Source organism: Sclerotinia sclerotiorum, genomic scaffold (genome assembly GCF_000146945.2).
Source record: "Sclerotinia sclerotiorum 1980 UF-70 scaffold_3 genomic scaffold, whole genome shotgun sequence".
NCBI lineage: Eukaryota > Fungi > Ascomycota > Leotiomycetes > Helotiales > Sclerotiniaceae > Sclerotinia > Sclerotinia sclerotiorum.
In genome coordinates, this window is record NW_001820833.1 from 490,869 (window position 1) to 513,253 (window position 22,385).

The 22,385-nt window shown below is 43.9% G+C and overlaps 10 protein-coding genes across 10 annotated transcripts; 6 read left to right on the forward strand and 4 right to left on the reverse strand.

Annotated features, from left to right (window-relative positions):
- Window positions 1–168: 168 nt before the first annotated feature.
- Window positions 169–954, reverse strand: SS1G_02284 (predicted protein; the record flags this gene model as incomplete). Its single annotated transcript, XM_001596018.1, has 3 exons — window positions 169–673; window positions 728–830; window positions 894–954. The coding sequence occupies 3 exons, from the start codon at window positions 952–954 to the stop codon at window positions 169–171; spliced, it is 669 nt and encodes a 222-aa protein (XP_001596068.1).
- Window positions 955–1,567: 613 nt separating this feature from the next.
- SS1G_02285 (hypothetical protein) lies at window positions 1,568–2,209 on the forward strand (the record flags this gene model as incomplete). The annotated part of the gene is made up of 2 exons (XM_001596019.1): window positions 1,568–1,814; window positions 1,860–2,209. The coding sequence occupies 2 exons, from the start codon at window positions 1,568–1,570 to the stop codon at window positions 2,207–2,209; spliced, it is 597 nt and encodes a 198-aa protein (XP_001596069.1).
- Window positions 2,210–2,673: 464 nt separating this feature from the next.
- Window positions 2,674–3,664, reverse strand: SS1G_02286 (hypothetical protein; the record flags this gene model as incomplete). Its single annotated transcript, XM_001596020.1, has 3 exons — window positions 2,674–2,768; window positions 2,860–3,553; window positions 3,614–3,664. 3 exons carry the CDS (start codon window positions 3,662–3,664, stop codon window positions 2,674–2,676), a joined length of 840 nt encoding a protein of 279 aa, XP_001596070.1.
- A 489-nt stretch (window positions 3,665–4,153) lies between these two features.
- On the forward strand, window positions 4,154–5,179 carry SS1G_02287 (hypothetical protein; the record flags this gene model as incomplete). Its single annotated transcript, XM_001596021.1, has 1 exon — window positions 4,154–5,179. One exon carries the CDS (start codon window positions 4,154–4,156, stop codon window positions 5,177–5,179), a length of 1,026 nt encoding a protein of 341 aa, XP_001596071.1.
- Window positions 5,180–7,104: 1,925 nt separating this feature from the next.
- SS1G_02288 (hypothetical protein) lies at window positions 7,105–8,383 on the forward strand (the record flags this gene model as incomplete). Its single annotated transcript, XM_001596022.1, has 3 exons — window positions 7,105–7,492; window positions 7,675–7,865; window positions 7,979–8,383. 3 exons carry the CDS (start codon window positions 7,105–7,107, stop codon window positions 8,381–8,383), a joined length of 984 nt encoding a protein of 327 aa, XP_001596072.1.
- A 1,052-nt stretch (window positions 8,384–9,435) lies between these two features.
- SS1G_02289 (hypothetical protein) lies at window positions 9,436–12,012 on the reverse strand (the record flags this gene model as incomplete). The annotated part of the gene is made up of 1 exon (XM_001596023.1): window positions 9,436–12,012. The coding sequence occupies one exon, from the start codon at window positions 12,010–12,012 to the stop codon at window positions 9,436–9,438; it is 2,577 nt and encodes an 858-aa protein (XP_001596073.1).
- Window positions 12,013–12,253: 241 nt separating this feature from the next.
- On the forward strand, window positions 12,254–13,512 carry SS1G_02290 (predicted protein; the record flags this gene model as incomplete). Its single annotated transcript, XM_001596024.1, has 4 exons — window positions 12,254–12,276; window positions 12,515–12,713; window positions 13,359–13,452; window positions 13,487–13,512. 4 exons carry the CDS (start codon window positions 12,254–12,256, stop codon window positions 13,510–13,512), a joined length of 342 nt encoding a protein of 113 aa, XP_001596074.1.
- A 154-nt stretch (window positions 13,513–13,666) lies between these two features.
- Window positions 13,667–13,941, reverse strand: SS1G_02291 (predicted protein; the record flags this gene model as incomplete). Its single annotated transcript, XM_001596025.1, has 2 exons — window positions 13,667–13,807; window positions 13,897–13,941. The coding sequence occupies 2 exons, from the start codon at window positions 13,939–13,941 to the stop codon at window positions 13,667–13,669; spliced, it is 186 nt and encodes a 61-aa protein (XP_001596075.1).
- A 930-nt stretch (window positions 13,942–14,871) lies between these two features.
- On the forward strand, window positions 14,872–17,615 carry SS1G_02292 (hypothetical protein; the record flags this gene model as incomplete). The annotated part of the gene is made up of 6 exons (XM_001596026.1): window positions 14,872–15,260; window positions 15,452–15,477; window positions 15,881–16,541; window positions 16,853–16,959; window positions 17,292–17,313; window positions 17,531–17,615. The coding sequence occupies 6 exons, from the start codon at window positions 14,872–14,874 to the stop codon at window positions 17,613–17,615; spliced, it is 1,290 nt and encodes a 429-aa protein (XP_001596076.1).
- Window positions 17,616–20,376: 2,761 nt separating this feature from the next.
- On the forward strand, window positions 20,377–22,309 carry SS1G_02293 (hypothetical protein; the record flags this gene model as incomplete). The annotated part of the gene is made up of 4 exons (XM_001596027.1): window positions 20,377–20,659; window positions 20,804–21,487; window positions 21,662–22,225; window positions 22,275–22,309. 4 exons carry the CDS (start codon window positions 20,377–20,379, stop codon window positions 22,307–22,309), a joined length of 1,566 nt encoding a protein of 521 aa, XP_001596077.1.
- Between the last annotated feature and the right edge of the window lie 76 nt (window positions 22,310–22,385).

Genomic DNA, 22,385 nt, shown 5'->3' on the forward strand with positions numbered 1-22,385 from the left:
GAAATCGTGCGACAACTGTTTTCTGTTCTCGCCCATGATCTTCGCAATCAGCACGCCTCGCTTGTTCATCCTCATCATTTCCGTCGTCATCGGATTGCTCTTGTCACTCTCGTCGTCACGGCCAACTCCCTCCTCACCACTCTAGAGGAGTATTTCGAATTCTCTTCGTCAGAATCTTCTCAGATGTCTTCCATGGGCCTCGACGTGTTGAGCGTCGACATTCAAAATATCTTCATCGGTCTCATCAGCGTCCTCATCCTCAATATCCTCGTTATCATCAGCTTCCTGATCGTCTTCCTCATCAGATAATTTCACGCGCTCTTCATCACCACTATCCGACATGAAATCAGCAGCAGTAGGCCTTTTCTTCACCCCATTGATATCCACGGGTTTTTTCGCTTCAGCAGGTTTCTTTGGCTTTCCACTTCCTCGGAAAACGAAGTCCGTGAGCCTCTGTTCGTCACTCTCCCCCAAAGCCTCATCACTATCGACCTCCATATCGTCAAACTCTCCATCAAAATCCATTCCCTCAAATTTCTCTTCATCAGCACCTCCATATGTCGAATTAGGTTCATCCTCATCATCGCCGTTCATCAATTGTTCGCGACTGACTCGAGATCCGGCGTAGTGAGGTCCAAGAGCAACTTCTTCTGGTTTTCGAAGCTTACTCTTTCTATAATACTTAGTCAACAAAAGTCCATCAACAGGAAGTCGATTAATTTCTTACCCAACTTGAACATAATGTTCTGTCCCCGCTAATCCATCATCACTCTCATCACCACTTTCCGAATTGCTCTCTTGCGCCGGCTTATCATCTTCCGGATCGAAATCTGCCAAAAGAACACCGGTCAATCAAGATGAACCCTACATATTAGTCAAGTATGTAAACTTACCCTTAGGAACAGAATCCTCCAATTCCTTAATCTGTTTTGCCAGATTCTTTGGTATCGCCATATTGTTTACTGTTCTCTCAAACTTTGAGAATTTTGTGTTTTTCCGCAGAAGTTCAATCCAAAAAATTATTTTGGAGCTCCCCACGATCTTGGCGCGCTAGCGGGCGCATATCCGCTCAAAAGCATCGCATCCTTGTTGGAGCTTCAATTCAGCATTGATACAAAATGAAGCCACGATTATTTTCTACTCTGCGGAGGTTGCAACATGAGAATCCATTGGTATGTTAAACTCGTTTGAAGTAAGGGAAGTTACATGAGAAATTGATTGTTGGTGCATATCAGGGATTACCACGAACTGGCAGCATTCCGCGCATGCAGCGTGGATTGCCTGAAAGAAGGAAGATAAAAGATGTAAAAAAGGTTATTGCAGTTTCATCTGCGAAAGGAGGAGTTGGAAAATCGACGCTTTCTGGTATGAGTCTCTACTGATCTCGTTTCAGAAATTACTGATTGAAGAATAGTTAATCTTGCACTTGCTTTTGCTCGCCGTGGTCTGCGAAGTGGTATTCTAGATACAGATATCTTTGGCCCCTCGATACCCACATTACTCAATCTATCGGGGGAGCCCAGATTATCTTCAAGTGCGTCTTTGGTCTAAATGCAATAGTTGAGACATGTCTGATGTTTGGTCGGCAGACAATCAACTAATACCCCTCTCAAATTATGGCGTAAAATCTATGTCGATGGGTTATTTAGTGGGTGATGCAGCGCCTGTTGTATGGCGTGGATTGATGGTCATGAAAGCATTACAGCAACTTCTACACGAGGTCGACTGGGGTGGATTGGATATTTTGGTTCTCGATTTACCACCAGGAACAGGAGATACTCAGTTGACTATAACGCAGCAAATTGTACTTGATGGTAAGTCCATTCTTCATGTCGAGTGAGGGTACTAAGTATTTTCAGGAGCGGTAATTGTGTCGACGCCTCAGGATATAGCTCTCAAAGATGCCGTGAAAGGTATCAATATGTTTAAGAAGATTGATATTCCTATTCTGGGGATGGTACAGAATATGTCACTATTTACATGCCCACACTGTCAAAAAAGCACACATATTTTTGGGTCACATTCGGGAGTCACGCATGCTTGTAGAGAGCATGGAATTGAATTTCTAGGGGATATACCATTACACGCGAGCATTTGCGATGATGCGGACAGGGGAAAACCGACAGTTGTAGCCGAGCCTGAAAGCGAAAGAGCAAAGGCATTTATGTCAATCACAGAACTAGTGGGAAAGAGAATTGGCTTGTTTTAACAGTATTTATTCAAATAGGAATAACTACAGTCAAGGGCCAAGCAATGGGCAATAGCAATATTGCCGCGCCAGAAAGCTTTTGTGGTGGATGAAATAAAAAAGAGAGCAATAAGAAGGAAGCAGCCAGCCATGTCGTCAAGTGCAGGGTTCTTCGTACCTGGAATTTTGGTTCAAGGTCAGGTCAAAAACAGAAATATCCAGAAGGTCGTGATGCTCAGTGTCCTATTCAAAAGCGATCTTTAGCATATTCCATTGTGCATCAGATAAAAGTAATGTTAGGAAATTATGTTCATTCGAGGAAGAAGCATCCAGAATTCTAGCCCTCGTACGCAAAGCCCATGTTAGCCTCCATCAAATTGTCCGCGATGATGCAAAAGAAAAAGAAAAAGTAAAAAAGGAAATCCCGGCCTGAACACCTATACTTGCAGAGAGTTACCCCTTTCTCTCCCCATCCCTTTCTTGCTCTAAGCAAATCCTTCATCATCACCATTCGTTTGATATATATGACGACTTCTTGTCGGATCTTTTCGCATACTTTGTCCCGACCCGGTAAATCCAACTACACAATCAGTTAGAAAATACGAATTTAAAAAGATTAAACGAATATTCCTCACCTCTGCCATTTACACCATCAGGTGTGCGAAACATACTGTCCTTCTTCCCTGCCTTGCCAAATTTTCCTTTCGCAGCAAAGTCTTGCCATTTCTTCTTACCGTCATCTAGTTCTTTCTTTGCCTTGATCTTCTTTGGTACCTTTGCTGGTCTTGTGGGTCCGTCACTGACTTTGCTTGGCTCGCGCTTGGATTGCTGCGCAAGCTCTGGATCAATATCGGCGGCTGCTGAAATAACATTCGACGTCGATGGGGGTGTAGGAACCGAAGCTACGACTGGTGTACCATCAGCTTTACGCTTGTTTGGATTGACTATGGGTTTGATATCCTTGGCCCGCAGAGTCTCTGTGGTATCATAGTTTTTGAACTTGACAATATAGACAGGAGATGTGGACGAGCCAGTTATAGATGTGATTCGAGCCGGGTAAAACCCTTTGTCGCCCGAATGCCATTTTGCCAATACCATATCGTTGACTGAAAAGCTTGTGACAACTTCAGGCTCTTCTGCTGGGGGTGGCGCTGCTTTCTTGAAGGCAGGGTGGTTTTCTCGCGACCACTTTTCCTTGACTGGCGGTTCCGAAGATTTTATTGGTTGGGCTACTGGTGCTGGAGCTGGCTTTAGTTCTGCGATCGTGGACTCGGTGAGGGAAATGACTTCTTCGAGTTCAGCCTTTAGGGTCTGAAGCTCTACATTATCAGGATCAGCTTGAAGCCCCAACTGAACAGTTTCTAGCTATAACAATATCAGCATTTTAAATAAGCACAAAATCAGAATGATAACCCGTGAACTTACTTGCAGCTTATACTCCTTGATATCATTCTCTAATCCCGCAAGTTCCGACATGGTAGGTCTAGGTGTCTTCACTGTTTATTGAAAGATAGACTTGAATGTATGTCTTTATTGCAATGTAGAATGTAAATGCTGGTTTTCGGAAACTATAGGAGACAAAAGTGTCACAAAACGATACTAACAAGGACGTGTGTTGTCGATGGAAACAATGAGATGTTTAAATCTTGGGCAGCGATCGTGATAACCTAATCTTGAACAGTCACGTGACACGTGACACGGGCCTACTAAGAGCCGATACAAGTTACCATCTTGGGAATTCCTCATCGCGATCTTTGTCACAACGACCTCTCGAGTTTGCCAACCTACCTACATTTCAGAAATTGGTTCGCACGTTGAATACTCAAGCCTAAGAAAGGACCAGAAATTCTGTGGCATTACACCAGTACATGCTAACCGACGGATGATTGACAGTTTTCCACAATCCACATAGGTTCCATCACCAGGGAGCTAGCCTCCTAAACAACAAAGATGCAAGGCTTCAATATGGGACGTTATGTCCCTCCGGATCAGGAGGGATTGATGAGTGGAAACCAGTTGCATGGGAAGCACGCATTGGGGGCTCGAGCGAATAAGATTTCTCAGGGTATCTTAACAGTACGATTCGAGATGCCATATCCTATCTGGTGCACACACTGTCCGAAGCCTACAATAATAGGACAAGGAGTGCGGTTCAACGCAGAGAAAAAGAAAGTAGGCAACTATTTCTCCACCCCGATCTATAGTTTTCGCATGAAACATGTTCCTTGTGGTGGTTGGATTGAGATACGGACGGATCCAAAGAATACAGCCTATGTGATTACTGAAGGGGCGAGAAAACGAGATACAGGCGAGGATAAAGTCATGGAAGGGGATTTCAAGATTTTGTCCGAGGATGAAAGGGAAAAGCTAAGAAATAATGCATTTGCATCTTTAGAGGGGAAAGTTGAGGAGAGGGAAAGGCTAGTAGGTAGCAAGAAACGACTAGAAGAGTTACAAGATCTTTCCAGCCAATGGGAAGACCCCTATGAAAGGAATAGAAAATTAAGGAACACTTTTCGAGAAGGGAGGAAGACGCAAGAAAAAGAGGCCGGCGTAGCATCTGCATTACAAGATAAAATGAGTTTAGGCCTTGACTTGTTGCCAGAACAAGAGGAGGATGCACAGAAAGCTGGTTTCATTGAATTTGGGGATAATGATTCTCATGCCAGTATTACTAAAGCAATCTCGAAGCCTCTATTTGAGAACGATCACCCATCGTCCAAAGCAGAGAGAAAGGGTTCAAAGCTCTCACGGAGAAAGCAGGCTGAGGCAATAGTAGCAAAACAACGTGAGAATGCTGTGGCTGAGATAAGAGGTAATACCAGAGCTGCGATTGATCCATTTCTCATCATCAACCAGCCAAACGGCGCCAAAAACACGCCAAAAACTTTGTTGGCCGGAGTCAAGAGGAAAAGATCTAACCCTGATCTTGAGGAGGCTCCATCTACAAGAAAAGTAGTTGGTTTGGTCGACTATGATTCCGATGATTGATTATCATGGATGCGCGGTAAATCATCTAGATCGGACTGTAACATTGGGTTTTCGTGGGACAATACTTTCAATACGCTTTTGCTGTCGGGATATGCAGTGTCAATAGACAATGAAGAGGACATTCCAAGCAGGCTTGAAATGATTAAGAGGTACTACGTTTTCATTGTTCAAGAGGCTCTCCAACTTCTATCTACGTACCAGCCAGCCAACTCCGCATGAGGATATGTTAAAGTCCCACAGGGAGCTTACACATCAACAGTAAGTTCGTATCGTCTAGCCCTGCAAGGTGCCCTGACACAGCCTTCTGGTCAATTCTCTTGGGGTGGAACCGACCTTGACGCACGAGCCAATACCGGTCAGCCATAACACGACCCTTCAAAAGTCATCAAGTGAGTGGCACTTTGTTATTATCAAGACCTCAATAAGCCAGCAACATCTTTTGCGCAAATTGCAATAGGTGTATTCATTCCGAGACACGGTTCTGTTGCTGGGTTTTGGCGATTGGATTGGAGGCAGGAATTCGGCGAGTTAGTCCTTTTCCTTATATCCTTCCAATCACCCCCTTTGTTCTTTGCCGGACTTGTCGGACATGAACCAAGACGGAAATTACCGATTTCCCAAAAGTTTTGTTGCACATCTGAATGACGATGTGTTTTTTTTACCAAGTCTTATCGGTGACAGTGAGAAGCTTATCAAACGAGGTGGATTTGCATAACCTAGTATTTCACAGACCATTAGTAAATTAGCAAATGAAAAGCAACTTTCTTTGCAACAGAAAGAACTTTTGGAGACAAGAACCACTCTTGTCCCAAGTCTCAGCATTCATTCAAAATACATTACTTGAGTCTCTTCAGCTTGCCCAGTTTCTGCAGATCAATCTACTGGTCAATTTGTAGGCTAATTGCAAGGCATCATCAGCGCTCTCAAATTCCCGACCTCCGACATGAATTGTACGAGCTGTGCTTAAGCATTTATATGTTATCAAGCCTTATGAAGCAAACCATACTTCCATCAAAGATCAAAGACCAACGACAACTGTTTTTGCCCTGCATCATGGTAGGAGGTGCAATGGGACTTGGAGTATGTTTCATCTGCTACTTTCTATTACTGAATTACAACAGTATAAATGGGCGATGATTATTCGTTTAGGTATAGGGGCAATTGGAGACCCATTCAACATTAGATTCCAGATCAAGGGTGTTGAGATATCGCCAATATTCAAGCTGAGTATTTTTTCCCCGGCTCACATCTCAATTTCGTCGCTTCAGCTTCCGTCTCATGTTCAAGAACCCTTATCCTACCTTGGCATTTATCTTATGCTTCGTTGTGATTGAGGTAGGTAGACTAGTAGCTGTAGCGGTCTCAGGAGATGAGTGGTAACAAGGTAACAAGGTTTTCTATTATCTGCTCAAGCTCCAACAGCTGTAGTGTTGTGCCTTCACCTGCGGAAGATTCAACTGCCCCGGAAGTAACCACAATGATCGCTCAGTTGAATGATGTATGTAAATCCAATAATACCTTGTTATCTTCTCGGGAAATCGATTTTTGTTCGAATGTCAGAATTGTGTCAGATCCTATGCACCACGTGATCATTGATAAGGAACTCCCGTGAGATGGTCAACCTTCAGTATCTCCAAATCCCCCACGCCACCAAGGTAACTCTTTGACATTTCCACAGTATTACACTGCATGTTTTGAGGTTATACGAGTGAGTCTGCCAAGGCTATTCCATTTCGGCATGGTAGTCACGGTATTCAAAATAATCGCTACTTAGGCAACCACAGCACAGATTGCGCCTCTAAGCCTCACACAAAGCTCTATAATATATAATGCTCCTGCGCCCCCAAAATCTTCAACAAACTCTTCCAAGATCACGGCAACTATCTGCTATCCCAAGATATCTAAATCAGCTTCCTATATTCAAAATGGCGTCCGCAAACCCTGTGCCTATGAGACGCGCTGCCAGCTCCAAACCCGGTCACAGGCCCAGCAGCGATATAGCCTCGTTCAAAAAGGTACTCTCTTCCTCTAAGCGGGTTCTCGCTCTTTGCGGTGCCGGTCTTGGTGCCTCTTCTGGTCTTGATACTTTCCGGGGACAAGGTGGATTATGGCGCAATTATCGAGCGGAAAATCTCGCTACCATGGATGCTTTTACTAGAGATCCAGGGTTGGTTTGGTTGTTCTATTCGTATAGGCGTCATAAGGCTTTGGCGGCTGAGCCGAATAAGGGACATTTTGCGCTGGCTGAGTTGGCGAGGAGGATGAAGAGAGGTGATGAAGAGGGATTTGTGTGTTTGACGCAGAATGTTGATGGTGAGTTAGGAGAGATGCATTTCGTTGCTATCAGATGTTGTGTTCAAAATATACTGCTTCTAGAAAGAAGCGTGAGTTGCTAAGTGGCAATCGTCCCAAATAATTTTTCGGTTTAATACCCATATTCCCAGCTACGTAAATCTACTTGTAGCGGTACTTAGAACCTTTCCTAATTCTGTCAGGTCTGGCTCAACGCGCAGGTCATCCGGAAGGTTCACTCAAACTTCTCCATGGATGTCTTTACGACATCAAATGCGCCGATCCAGTTTGTGATTACCGCGAACGCAACAATTTCGACGATCCTTTCCATCCATCCATCGCAATCACCAGCGAAGATGACGAGAAACTTTTACCCGCAGCAGCCAACGAAACAGTGAGAACTTTCCTTCCCCTAACCCTAAGCCCTGCAATGTTATCCAGAGTTGGGCCACAAGTCCAAGTAAGATGCAGCTTCCCCAACATTACACATAGCTAACACACTCCCAGCAAGCCATGATCACCTTCCTCGATCCGAACAAAAGCACAAATACCATTAAAAAAGATGAGCTTCCCCACTGTCCCAAATGCACCACTGCTCTCCTCCGTCCAGATATCGTCTGGTTTGGCGAGCCTCTCCCAAATGACACTCTAGATGAGGTAGATCGCTGGATCGGTAAAGCACCCGTCGATCTTATATTAGTTATTGGGACCACAGCGAAAGTTTACCCAGCAGCGGGTTATGTAGATGTAGCTCGTGATGCGGGTGCGAAGGTTGCGGTGATTAATATGGATGCGGAGGGATTGGGTAGTGCGGGGGGTTTGGGAAAGAATGATTGGTTGTTTTTGGGGGATGCGGGGACGATTTTGAATGAAATTTTGAGTCCTTTGACTGAAGAGGAATTGAAAGTATGAGGAGGCTTCGAAGGTTTAGAATGCGTGGAATAGTCATATCGAGTAGGATATAATTGAGGTTCATGTCGGGGTCGATAGACATGACTTCCTTACAGGTATCTATAAAAGTGACTCTATTAGCTCACAGACCAAGCAGTCTCTACCCCAGAAGTCAAAACTCCCCAGTCCTTTAGAGAATCTAAAAATTCAAGTCTTCGCCTCGAAAGAGACTTTTTTTTTTTTTTAATATCCTCTGCCCAAGTTATTGCAATACACACATAAACACATACGCATACTAAGAACCTCTCTCATCCTTCAAACAATAAATCCCGATGCATCGTACTATCCACATCATACACTAAAGCTGTAGACATAGAAATATCAATTATCCTATTAAATAAGATCTCTTTTCATCTCTTCTCGTCGAAATCGAATTCGAAATCGGACTCAGTAAGTTTCTCCTCCCTTCCAAACCCATGAGAAAATCACAAGAGCGGCAGTCTTTGCATATTAATTTTAATATATCAATTATACTAGATACGAGTTGACGCTATGTCCTTTTGTAGTGTTATTGTGATTATCCTGGAATATTTTGTTTCTCATATTTTGTTTCTCATATTTTATTTCTTATATTATATTTCTTATATTATATTTCTTATATTATATTTCTTATATTATATATTATCTATCATTTCGTCCAAAAAGCACGGAAATTTCAACTCATGTTCAGATTTCAGGATTTCTCTCAGTGGTAAGTTTGTTATATAGGTATAATAAGATTATTTTGGGATAGTGGCACTCTTGCGTTTTATTACAATTTATATCGATGAATGATATGTTTGGTTTTGATATCTAACAGAGTTTAACGTCTTCTCGTTCGTTTCATATCATCTAGAAGAGTGAAACAGCAGGGGATAGAATGGAGAATGATCCTAGATGAAGTAAACGTGAGCTAAGCTTTTATTGTGTAGTGGAAAGGTTATTCGTTTTTATCTTTCTACTACAACTGTGGTATCAGCGTGAAAGTGTCCTTATTTACGCAACGACACAATCACCCATCCGCATCTTCAGCCTCATCCCTGCCACTTAAACCTACTCTCTCTAAACATCCCCACCATTCCCGTAGGAAGCAATCCCTTCTCCACAACATTCAACCCTCCAAATCTCTCCTCCATATCCGATCCATACAACTGCACAATCCACTTCTGATATTCCGACATTTCCTCCCGCTGTCTCCCTCTCTTCTCAAACAGTTCTCTCCCCACCGTAACATCAACCCGACATTCCTCGGGCTCAGACTTCAACACATCGTACGCAGCATGCAAAGGGCTCGACGTGCGTTCTCTATACTTTGTATATTCTTCAAACGATGGAAAGCCGACGCTTTCAAGAGCCGGATCGTGTTTAAGTCCACTGCGTGCAAGCATAGAATCACCATTTTCGTGTACCTTTTTCGCGGTTTCGTAATCAGCTCGCTCTTTCTGGAAAAATGTATCCATAGCTTCATCTGGATTTTTCATGACCTGGTCGCGGATAAGATAAAGCGGTACGAAAGGAGATTTGAGATCGAGACCTCCCATGGACATGGGGAAATAGAGATAACCCTCTGGGATATTTTCGACACCGAAGCGAGAATGGAGCATGGACTTGAGAGTAGAGGTGACGGAACCACCGGTTTCGGAAAAGAGTTGGGTTTGGATTCGCGAAAATGTGGTGAGAATATCGTCGACGTGGGCGAGTCCGAAACAGTGGGCTGGTCGGCCGAAATTCGTGGAGAAGAATCGAGAACCGTAGATGTTCCAAGCTTGAATCCAATCGAATATGGATTTGCAGGCTTTTAATTGAAGACTTAATTCCTTGACGTGATTGTCGACTAGTTTTTGGTCAATCAAAAATCGTCCAGTAAGAGGATCTAAATACAGGAAGCTCCAACGAACAAGCCCTTGCGGTAGCGACGCAGGAGGCGGGGTGATGATGGTAGGATGGCGAGTTACAGTGCAGGAACCCGTCTTATCAGCGTTGAAAGAGAGCCCCATGAGAGAGGCGAATTCTTGCATAACTTGCCAGCCAGATACACAAACGGAGGAGCTGCCCCAGAACCATATATCGTCGTGTAGACGGTAAAGACGTGCGCCATTAGTCCGATTGTTCATAGCAAAATCAAGACAGAAGAGGACAGTTTCGCCGAGCATATCACTCAGTGGGCCACTGATTGGAGTCCCACGCTTGCGAATGCGAACAGGAGCGGATGGTCCATCGGAGGGAAAGACCATGGGCGCTTCGAGAGCACGGCGGAAAAATGATAACCATTTGGTGGAAACGCCGAAATGGGATAATACGGAGAACATACTCGTATGAGGGAGAGAAGGACCAAACCAGGTGAAATCGGAACGGACGACAGTCAAAGGGTTGCCGAAACGAGTTTGCATGATAATTTCTGTGGCCAGAGTGTGGAGCACTGATTGAGTGATTTTTGTAGGGGATCTACGTGTATCGTTTGCATTTTCTGCGTCGTCATCGGCGTAGCCGCCTCGTTGTTCTTCCGGAGAATGTTGGAGCTGCTCGAGGAAGATATCAGAATTGAAGTGTTGTTCTCTGGTAGCTTCGACGTTTCCAAGACGGTCGTGAGAGTGACCAAGGAAGTAATCGCGCTTGAGTTTATCTGCTTTTGGAACTTGTGGAGACAAGCTAGCCCAGACATTGGAGGAGTTTTTGAACGTGGTAAGCGTTTGCTTGAAAAAAACCGACCACTTCACGCCAATGTAACGGAGGAGAATAGTTTGTAGAAGATCTTCGTCGTGGTAAAAACGGTAGCGGCCGTTGATTTGGCGCCGTTGTTCCACAGGTGTTCCTTCCGAGGCCCATTTCCACTTGTCGAGTGAAGACATACGCATATTTAAGACGTCAGCGACTTCAGCGAGGACGACCTTTTTGCTTTGAAAGTCCTTGAGAATGGCGCGTTTTTCGTCGGTAAGAAGATCGCTACGGAGGAGACCATTGATCACCCATCTTAGGGAGTCCTCGTCGAAGTGCGTTTGATTCTCCATTTCTTTTTCGAAAACTGTGGTCTGATGTCGCAGCTCATGCCAGGCGTTTTTAATGTCATCCGTCGAGGTGAAGAGCTTGGTGAGGTATGACTCAATGGCAGCGGGATCAGTTTCTAAAGGCTCAAACACAAACTCTTCCCACTTCTGCCGCTGCTCGTGCATCTCCTTTCGGCGGACGCTCTCAAAGCCGTTATCAGACGCGGCATTATCTTCTGAGGCCGAGAGCCATTCATTGACAAGGCGACCATACAGCGAGGCATATTCATACTTCAACGAATGAATGTCGAGCTCCTTCTCGAGCTTTTCTTGCCAATCCTTGAGAAGGTCTTCCGAAACTGATGGGTCATGCTGAGATTGTTGAAGAAAAATACGAATGTTTGACAAAGAGATAGATTTTTTATCTTTGAGCTTGCCCATAGAAGCAAGTTCCTCAATGTTATCCAGCAAGATGCGGAGTTTCTCGCTTTGCTTGGGCTCATTCGACACTGCTTGGAGAAGGTCTGCCTTACCTTTCTCGAATGCAGATCTCTGGCTTGAAATCTCTTCGAGCTTAATGGATGTAATGGAGGAGAGGGTGTGAGAAAGAACATCAGTGGACGCCATCTTTGACTTCTGCTGTGATGTAGACTAGACGAGTTTCTGTGTCTTGCTAATTGAAGAAGTGCTTCGATAACGAGTAGCTGTGGACGAGCTAGCAATGTGAGTGTAGGTAAAAAAGAAGAGTTTTCTGGAGGGGATGGACGGAGAATGGAAGGGAAGGGAGCAGATGAGCATCATATTTATATGTTGAAGGGTTGAAGGAACTTCCACATAAGGTGGATGCAGACAAGGATATGATCAAACTATGATGATGATCATCATAAACATGTGAGTAATCCCAAAGAAAGCCACCCTGGCTTTGGTATGGTATGGCCAAAAAACGAAGTGAAAATGAGAAAATCAATACGTGTTGAACGAAGTATGCTAGTCCCAATACTTCTTAGTCCTTTTGATCAAACATGGAATTTTCCATGTTAAGATGCAGCACTTGAACAATGATTGCATCGACAAGAGAACTAAGCATGTATCAGGTGGACTTGCAGGTCAAAAACTGACGATGGCGTAGAAATACTCTTGTCCTTTTGAGTCAACGGCAAGCCATTTCTAGAACGGGGAGCAAAAACGGCGAGAAATTCCGGAGGGCCTCCAAGAAGCTTCAAGGAAGACTCCACCGACAACAGTTGGAAACTAGAAAGAAATTTCATAATATCCTTGGAAATACCTACATGCAAAGGAAGACACCAGTTACCTTCAATAATGGCACTGTCAGTGAAAGAAAATGAAGCAGCTGAGGTTGAGAATAAATTGATGGAGTGAAAGTATTTAATTTTGACTAGTCCTAAAAAGGTTAGTGCGGGGTACTAAAGTCACTTTACTGTTTTCGAGCCACCATTTTCTTCTTCCAAAGTCCCTTCTTCCGTTTATGTTTCAATCCTTGACCTCTTGTGATCATGGTTCTCTTTTGATCAGGTATCAAAATGACATTGAGTTCTATATGCAATGGATTCTACAAGCAACGAATTCTTTGAGTGTACAAAGGCTAATGCTTATTTCTGGAATAAATTATATCGTCGGACCTTGACCTTCTGCTATCTACACCCGTCAGCATATGGACCGCATGGCCGGTGCTGTCTATAGAGCGCTTGATTATATCATCCAGTGCTTAAGATTATTCCTGGGGAAACAGAACGGATTGATGAGGTTGTTGTATGTACAGTCGAATATGTCTCTCTGGTAGATAAGCCTGAGTCTAATGCACATTCTCTACACATGGGGCAATGTTTCTATGATGAGGGATAGTTCGCTGGTGAAGCAGCATCCGATAACTCTTCAAAGATTTACCGTCAACCCCTATCATTACCGGCGGAGCGCCCGGGAGGACTGGTAGGAATCCCCTAGATGCTCTCAAGTTTTGTCGTATGAAGCGGCTGTCAAAACTCCAGTTGAAATTCACACACAGGGCGCCTTCTACATCAGAAACTCATCTTAGGGCAGATGCCTTGTGTATTCATCAAGAGCCACTGACAGAAGAAGCCAGTAAGTGTCTTAGATGCACAAATCTAAAAGAACGCCGGCATGTTAGTTTGGCTAATGGTTCCCCTTTCGACGACCAAAAAAACGTGCTGATTTATTAAGAGCTTCAAGAATAATCACTGGAATACAACTCAACTGCTTTTAAGACCACATAGTACAGAATAATTGTCGTACTTTAAACTCGTCAATTCGATAACGCCAAGGCGATCCACGAATCACCCCCTGAAATAGACTGCAGACTGTTCAAGAAGTTCTCGGTGGATTGAAAACTTGGGCTTACATTGGTGAAAAACTTGCTCCATCCGTGCCCCTCCTCATCCTTGGTCTAGCCCTCCAGTATGCAGACGCCAGCGAGATTGAAACTCTTTCACCGTATAGCAGAATATCCTAAGATTCCCGCTAATAAACGCCTACTAGCCAGCAGTTAAACGTATAGAACTCCCCATCTCCTAGAGACATTTCGAAAGTTTGAATGCAGAGATCTGCGCGACGATTCTACAGATTCTCAAGATTATCCGCACAATAAACTCCCATAGAAACAAGACGGATGCTTGAAATTACATGCGTGGCGGAAGCGGAATCCATCAGCTAACGGGTCTTTTATTTATTCTGGGGCAGTCTCGGGAGTCGGAAGATGCCTGGCTTTGAGAGGAAGTTCGGATATCGGATAAAAACCTGGAACTCCATGGGATCCGAGAAGAATTAAGTGTGCCATATATTGTAACTTTTCAATTGAAGCCAGAATAGCCATGTTGAAATTTTGGAAGCAAAACATAGAGAGATTCCAATTCTGAGAATTGGGCAAGATCTCGACAAGTTCTAGAGCAAGCAATCAATAAGCACAATCTATTGACGCAGTTGACGAGCTTAACTCCCCGTGAAACCCGCAATATCCGTCCCCCACTTTCTCCTCAAATTACTGACAAAATACCGGCAATTCTGCATGCACAGTTTTCAAAACGATCCCATTTGATGGCGGACCCGGCTCCAGAAAATCGGTCAAGCAAAAGGGAAACTCATGACAAGGATGAGATATGGATCTATTATGTACTCCGTATTCCTTGCTGATTAAAAGCTATCTTAGCTTCTCCAAAATAACAGGGGAGCTGTGGAGGAAGTATTTGATCGTATCTCGTTCACCAGCCATGTTTATTTACTCAAATATATCTAGACCCAGTATTTCTCTTGCTAGTGAATGTATGCAAAAGAATATTCACCAAATACCTATCAATCACTATGAATTCGTTTTCAATAGTGAATTAGAAAACTCAAGCTCCTCAACAATACATCCAGGCAATCGCAGCTCCAATCGCATCTCTCGCAAACAGACCCTCGATTGAATGAATATATACCTTCAATCCACAAGAACAACCACAAATTCATCCCACAATGTCTGATCCAACAGAAGAAGAAGAGAACGAGAAACTTCCCATCTCAACTTCAGGAGACTCGAATATCACAATTGAAAATGACATGGATTTTGGGCCTATCAGAGCTACACCTACTGATATACCCATCTCGAGAATGAACACGAAGGGTAGTCGGAGCAATCCGCTGGCACGAACGCGCTCTTCTAATGGCTTTGGTTGTGATGATCATGATCCGGACAATACATGGGATGGTAGTGCAGGTGGAAATGGAGGGCAACGAATCGATGAGAAAGATCCGTTCGAGGTTCGATTCGACGGTGGCGATAGTGATCCAATGTGTCCAAGAAGCATGGCTCATGGAAGAAAATGGCTGGTAGTTTTGATTGTCAGTGCAAGTTCATTCTGTGTGTAGGTTCTTCCGATATTTTATAATGTTCTGCCCAAAATATTCCTGTGCGCTGGACACTTTCGGAAGAATTTATCCGTTGATTTTTTGGTCGATGTCAAAATTCACTTTTTTGGTATCAAGGAGAACACATAGGGCTGAGTTGAAAAACGTGGATTGTCAAGGATGCTAATCTGACTTGCATATTAATTAGTACCTGTGCGTCATCGATGTATACTAGTACGTATGCTCAGCTGGAGAAGGAATTCCATTGCTCGAGAGAAGTTGCGACCCTCGGACTCTCCATGTTTATCCTTGGGCTTGGGCTTGGACCTATGTTGCTTGGACCTCTTTCGTAAGCATACCTACCTTGAGACATTCCTCCATCAACATACCATACTCACATGACATAGTGAATTCTATGGTCGTCGTCCAATTTATATTTGCTCCTTCACTTTCTTCCTAATATGGCTTATTCCCTCAGCAGTAGCGCAGAACATAGAGACGATGATAATAGCGAGATTCTTCTGTGGTCTATCCGGAAGCGCCTTTCTCTCCGTTGCAGGAGGCACCGTGGGAGATTTATTTAATCGAGAGCAGCTTCAAGCCCCTATGCTAATCTATACAGCATCTCCATTCATAGGTCCATCGTTTGGTCCATTGATTTCTGGATTCATCAATCAATTTACCACATGGCGTTGGACTTTCTACGTCCTCATCATCTGGTCAGCCTGCAACTTAAGTTTGATTTTTTCCCTCGTACCGGAAACCTTTCATCCAGTCGTTCTGAGAGCTAAAGCTCGCAAAATCCGAAAAGAGACTGGTGATGACCGCTGGTATGCACCTAATGAACGGCTCAATAAGTCGATTCCAAAGACTATTGGCTACTCGCTCCTCAGACCAGGCCAATTATTAATCTTTGAACCAATGTGTCTAAACCTTTGCGTATTCTCAGCTATCCTGCTCGGTATTCTCTACCTATTCTTTGGAGCTTTCCCCCTTGTTTTCGAGGGTAATCACGGATTTCAGCAATACCAAGTTGGACTGGCGTTCCTAGGGCTGTTCATAGGTATGGTGCTTGGGGCGGCAACTGACCCCTTCTGGCAGAAGAACTATGCAAGACTCATCAAACAGAGAGAACAAATGACAGGAGAAGTCGGTGGATCCGAACCTGAATATCGTCTGCCTCCTGCCATACTTGGAGCCTGTCTCGTTCCTATCGGTTTGTTTTTCTTTGCGTGGACGACATATTCATCGGTTCATTGGGTTCTTCCTATTATTGGATCAGGGATTTTCGCAATGGGGTAAGTGGTAAAATTTCTTCACCATAAATGATAAATTTCGTGTCTCAGGAGGTTTCCTGTTAGGTCCCCGAACCGTGTACGTTCCATCGCCGAAGTGGCGTAGGCGGGTCTTGTGTGTTTCGTTCCTGCATGTAGTTGATCTTTGTCATTTGTTTTTGCATATCTGGTCTTCTTTGGGAAATGTGAAGCTAGATTTTGATTTCTCTCTCATGCCAGAGTCGTCGATGGACTCGATGAATGTCTCACATGACACGCATTTCATGTGGCACCAAAGTACTTTCGAAGTAGCTAACCGACTGGGATTCATGCAGAACCCTTCTTGTCTTTACTGGCATCTTCACATTCCTAGTCGATGCATATCCACTCTATGCAGCCAGCTCCCTAGCAGCGAATAGTTTCATGAGAAGTAGTTTCGGAGGTAAGTCCACCAAACCTGAAATCCCCTGAATAGTCACCTATGCACTCGAGGAGAATAAATGCTGAGGCTGAAGCTGGGTAGCCATCTTTCCGCTGTTTGGTATCCAAATGTATCACAAGCTCGGCGATCAATGGGCAACGAGTCTTTTGGCGTTTTTGACGCTTGTCATGACGCCCTTCCCCTACATCTTCTTCAAATACGGGAGGAGGATCAGGGGCCATAGTCGTTTTGCTACCGCGTGATGTGACTTTCTTTCAGCGGTACATGCAACGACAGTTAATATAAATCTGGACATGGGCTTTCGACTCATTGGCCTGCACTTTGGAGTACAGAAAAAGTAGCGTTGGATGATGGGTAAACATTGCATTATTTGAGTTTGGATTTGCGAGAACCAGTTATTGCATTATTAAAAACGTCGATTTTTCTAACGTCAACGGCCGCTTGTTCATAGAAACGAAGGATCATATAGTATATACCCCCAATCGAAGACATTGTTTAATGAAGCCAAGATGAAAACAAGAGACGGTTTCCAATGGAAATGTGAAGAGCTAATAAGATGTGTCACTGGTAGCACATGTTTGGGGGTTCTTTATTTCCTTCCAACTACTCAACCCCCAACCACCCCATCGTCGCAACGCACTCTTGCCGAGCTGTAGCGTAACTCGAAATCTTGTTCCCACTTCATTCAGAACCTATCGAAGCGAAACGGCACAATCGTCCATCCAAGCATCGTGAGCAGATTCTAAAGATAGAGTGAATGGATCCCTCGACTTCATCTATCGTGTACCTTGAATAACTGATCCTGTCCTTCACTGCTCATGGCTCGCATATATCTATATCATATACATATTGGATGTGATAGATTGGAAGGACATGTGACCCCCTGCCCTGGAAAGTTATTGATGGAGATAAGTGTGTTACCCATATATGCATGTATGTAGTAATGAGTAGTAATAGTGGTAGCAGTAGTTGAAGAGTTCTTTTGTTTTCTTTTCTTTTTCATCCGTGATGGCTTTTGTTCCATTTCCACAATAATCGAGAACCATGGGGATGGAACGGAATTTGTTTGGTTGTTGACGGGACGTTGGTGATACGGTGTTTGGGTACGCATTACCGGCTAGCACTTTTTGGGTCAAGAACGCGCATACGTGGTAGCTGGGTGGTGAGAGGATGGATATTGGTTAGATGGATGAATGGATGGATGGAGTCGGTGAGTGAGAGGTGGGAAGTGGGAAGTGGGAAGTGGGAAGCGAGTAGCGAGTAGCGAGTAGCGAGTCGGCTTTTCTTTTTGCAGATGAACGTTTTGTGACAGATGGTTCGTTTGTTTGTTTGGGTGGGATGGCTTGGTTGGATGGCTGCGGTTGAGTGGATTGGTTGATGGTTTGTGGGTGGTGGATGGGTGGATTATGTACGGAGTATGTATATGTATGTATGTATTACTGTTTGCTGCTAATGTATGATGTATGATGTATGATGTATAATGTATGAATGCATATGCAATGTAGGAGCAGGAGTAGAGTAATTTTGTTAGTTGCTTACTTGCTCGAGTTCACAAGAAGGAAGGTTTGCTTTCCTAGCTTTTAGCTTTTTGAAGGAAGGGGAATTGTTAGTAATTGCTGAATTCGATTTTATTTTAATTTAAGATTTAAATATGTCTTGTGTACAGAGTAATATATATGTATTTTGGTAATGAATGTATTATGTGAGTGTATAGTGTAGTAAGCCAAGCAAATAGACTTTATAAAGAGCTTGTCATACTCGATATCTTTGAGATTTGACAACTTCATTGTATGAAAATTAAATTCATTAGATTGTTCAATGAAATTGTCGCAATATCAAAAGTCTAATCCTCATTCAATCTTTTTATTTAATTATGTGGCTGTGCAATTAACTAATCTCAATTGTGGCTTTATAGTAAAATATCACATTCACCCATCTATCTATTACGACACTACTCACTAGTTCTACCCGTTCAACTTTCTTTTGGGGAAAAGCTTCTTGTGCTTGATCTGATGAACATTAAAATTTTCCCCGCGCAACAAGACCAAAAGACACAAAAGACGCAATAATTGCAACAACAAACCTCGTTCCTGCCACGCGGCGTTCAAGCTTTAAAGAAAAAAAAAGTTTGGGTGATACTGATACTGATACTGATATTGTACTCTGTCTGATTCAAACTTGAGTACAAAGATCTTCTATTGATTTGCCATTTTCAAAGGTAATTTGTTTGATCGGGTCAAAATCAAAACTCAAATCCAACTTAAAGAAACCAATTGATATCCTCATCTCAGTTTACCCCGTTTCTACCCATCCACTCATCCACCCAACCAACCACCCAACCATCCAACACCCACCACCACCATCACCACCACCACCACCTTTCCTCTCAAAATCCTTTCATCCGCCCGAGCACACAAGCTAAGTGCAATTTCAATTCGCAATTCATCGAACCCCGCCGTGTTAATCTGCAACATTTCCAAATCTCTTCCATACGAGGCGAAAAAAAGATTTATATAGGTTCCAATTGAAAACGGAATACACAAAGCCTTGACCGCTCGAATTACAAAGAACGGCGAATACCCATTTCCAATATATCGATTTTGAAGTGATACGCAGAAAGGGATAGGATAATTCAATTGCATCAGTAGTGAAAGGCATTTTATTTGGGCATCAATGCGATTACAGTGAGACTAGCTCGCGGATACTTGCAGCACTATTCAGTAACACAGCGTTCGATTATTACATTTGCGCATTCCCTCCAGCACGAGAGAGGAGGCTTGGTGGAAGGAGTAGCTTCTCCGCGTGACTATACATGTGTGGATGTAGTGATTTGCGAGGGACTATCTAGGTTTTGGATTGGTTGAAAAAATTAAGAATCGAAGCAAGATTGTCAAAAAAGGGAAGGGGGTGAGATTTTGGATTCAAGTAAATTACGAGAAATACGGAGCGGCCGAGTCGGGCAAACCTACCTGGTTTCTGGGAAGGATTTACGGAAGAGTGAATTGAGCCGGTCAAATAGCGGTGCATGCGAACGCGTGCTGGTGCTCGGATAGGCACGCGGCGAAACGTGGTAAGGGATTGAAATACGCGGGTACTTACATTGCGGCAAGAATTTATTTCGGAGCATCGCTAGGATTACCCTTTGTGGCATTAAGATTGCTCGCAGACGCAAGAAGGTGGTAGAAGTGTGCGCTGGAAGTGTGGGAGTGAGGAAACAAGGTCATTGTGCATTGTTGCTGGACGGGCGGTTCACGGCACCATCCTGTGTTGCCTTGGTTGTGCGACGAGGCTGCTGCAGCAGGGCTCCTCTCCAAGGATTGGCGAGGGAGGTTGACTGGGGCTTCTATTGATTGGGGTGTGGTGTCGCAGAAACGAGCTAGCTTCTGCACAAGTACCAAGTGAGGTATTTAAGACAGGATGTCGGGAGAAACTGAGATAGATGATCCTGAGGTTTCGGATGGCGCTTCGGAGAACGATTATAGTGATCATGAGCAAGAGCTTGATGTTGTAGGAAAAGAGGACGATAATCAGGAAATGGCGGAACAAAAAGTAAGACCGGACGGTGATGAGAATGGGAATACTGTGGGAGCAGCAGCTACAGCTACAAAACCAAAGTTCGATCCTAAAGATCCGCTGAGACCTAGAAGAAAGAAGGCAAGAAGAGCTTGTTTTGCTTGTCAACGAGCTCATTTAACTTGTGGTATGTTTGTTTTTCTCAAGGCTTCATTTTCAGGCTCTTTTCGGTGCCAAAAGCCTTGCATTTCATCAACTTTTTCAACATTTTTATCACCATCTTCAACATTTTCAGTGAACTTGCTACATGTGCTAAGAATGAATTCAATAGGTGACGAGCGTCCATGTCAACGTTGTATAAAACGAGGTTTAGCAGATGCTTGCCAGGATGGCGTCAGGAAGAAAGCAAAGTATCTTCACGATGCTCCACCGGAAGCTCTTAGACCTGTTTTAGGACCAACTTACAATCAGCAAGTGAGCAACAACCGAGCAACAGCGGCATCAACTCCAACGGAACCTTCAACTGGCATGGGAAACTTTTTCACCCAGCCTGATACATCGCCATCTTATCCACTTTTTGCAGCTAATCAACAAGGTCAAATGCCACCGCCATTGCAGAATCGACTCTCTTTTGGAAGTAATCAACCGTCGCCGATATCTCCAACTTTCCATACAGTAGGAAATCGACCGGCTGGAATGCAAGGAATTTCTCTGCCGCAAGTTTCAAATGATTCTCATGCGGCATTTGGTGGTGGTGCATTTTTCGACCCTAGTAATCCGGCACTGTTTAACTTTGACCTAGAAGGATTGAATTTTGGAAATCACTATGGAGCACTAGAATTTGGAATGCTCGGGCATATGGCATCGGGCTCAGCAGAAACACCACCACAAGATTCATCTGCAGGGATGCCACAGAATGTTGGCGATCTAGGCTATAACAACAATCCAGCATTCAACAATAACCCGCCCTTCAATCAAATCTATTCCCACGATGCGTTACCGGATTTTGCTGTAGGTATGGACAGACAAAATGGAGGAAATGTCTTCGCCAACAGTAACTTACATCACGGTTTGCCTCACGCGTACGCAATAGCAACAGGTGGTAGTCAACATAGCCCTAGCACTGATGCAAGTCCTGCGGCAAGTACAATGGGATTTGAGAGCTCACCGACTACTACTAATTACCCAGCACCACCAGGTGCTCACAGACCAGCAAAACGACAAGACACGAAATCTGGACCATCCGGAAAGCTTGGACCATCATCAGCTCTTGGAAAGAGGAATAGGGATCCTTCATCTATCTACGATACAGTTCACGAACCGTATTCCTACACTACTGGCTTTCATAGCTTGACTGCTTTCATCCAAAAGCGATTCTCTCCAAACAAGACACTTCGAATAGCAAAATCGCTCGCTTCCATTCGACCATCCTTCATCTCTTGTACAAAAACACTTAATCGACAAGATTTGGTCTTTATGGAGAAGTGTTTTCAAAGGACCCTATTCGAGTATGAAGATTTCATGTTGAATTGTTGCACGCCGACGCTAGTCTGTCGGAGGACTGGAGAAATAGCCGCTGTCAATAAAGAATTTACCCTCTTAACTGGATGGAGAAAAGAAGTCCTCCTAGGCAACGAACCGAATCTCAATATTAATACAGGAAATAGCGGTGCCTCGTCTTCAGGAAGTTCAGGTCGAGGAAGTTTCACGACTCCTAGAATGCGTCCCATAAACCTTGTCGACTCGAACACGGGTAGTAAACCTCAACCGATCTTCCTCGCGGAACTTTTAGACGATGATAGCGTCATTGAATTCTACGAAGATTTTGCAAGATTAGCATTTGGGGATAGTAGGGGAAGTGTTACGACTCGTTACAAGCTCCTTAAATACCAAACTGCGAAGGATAATTCTCA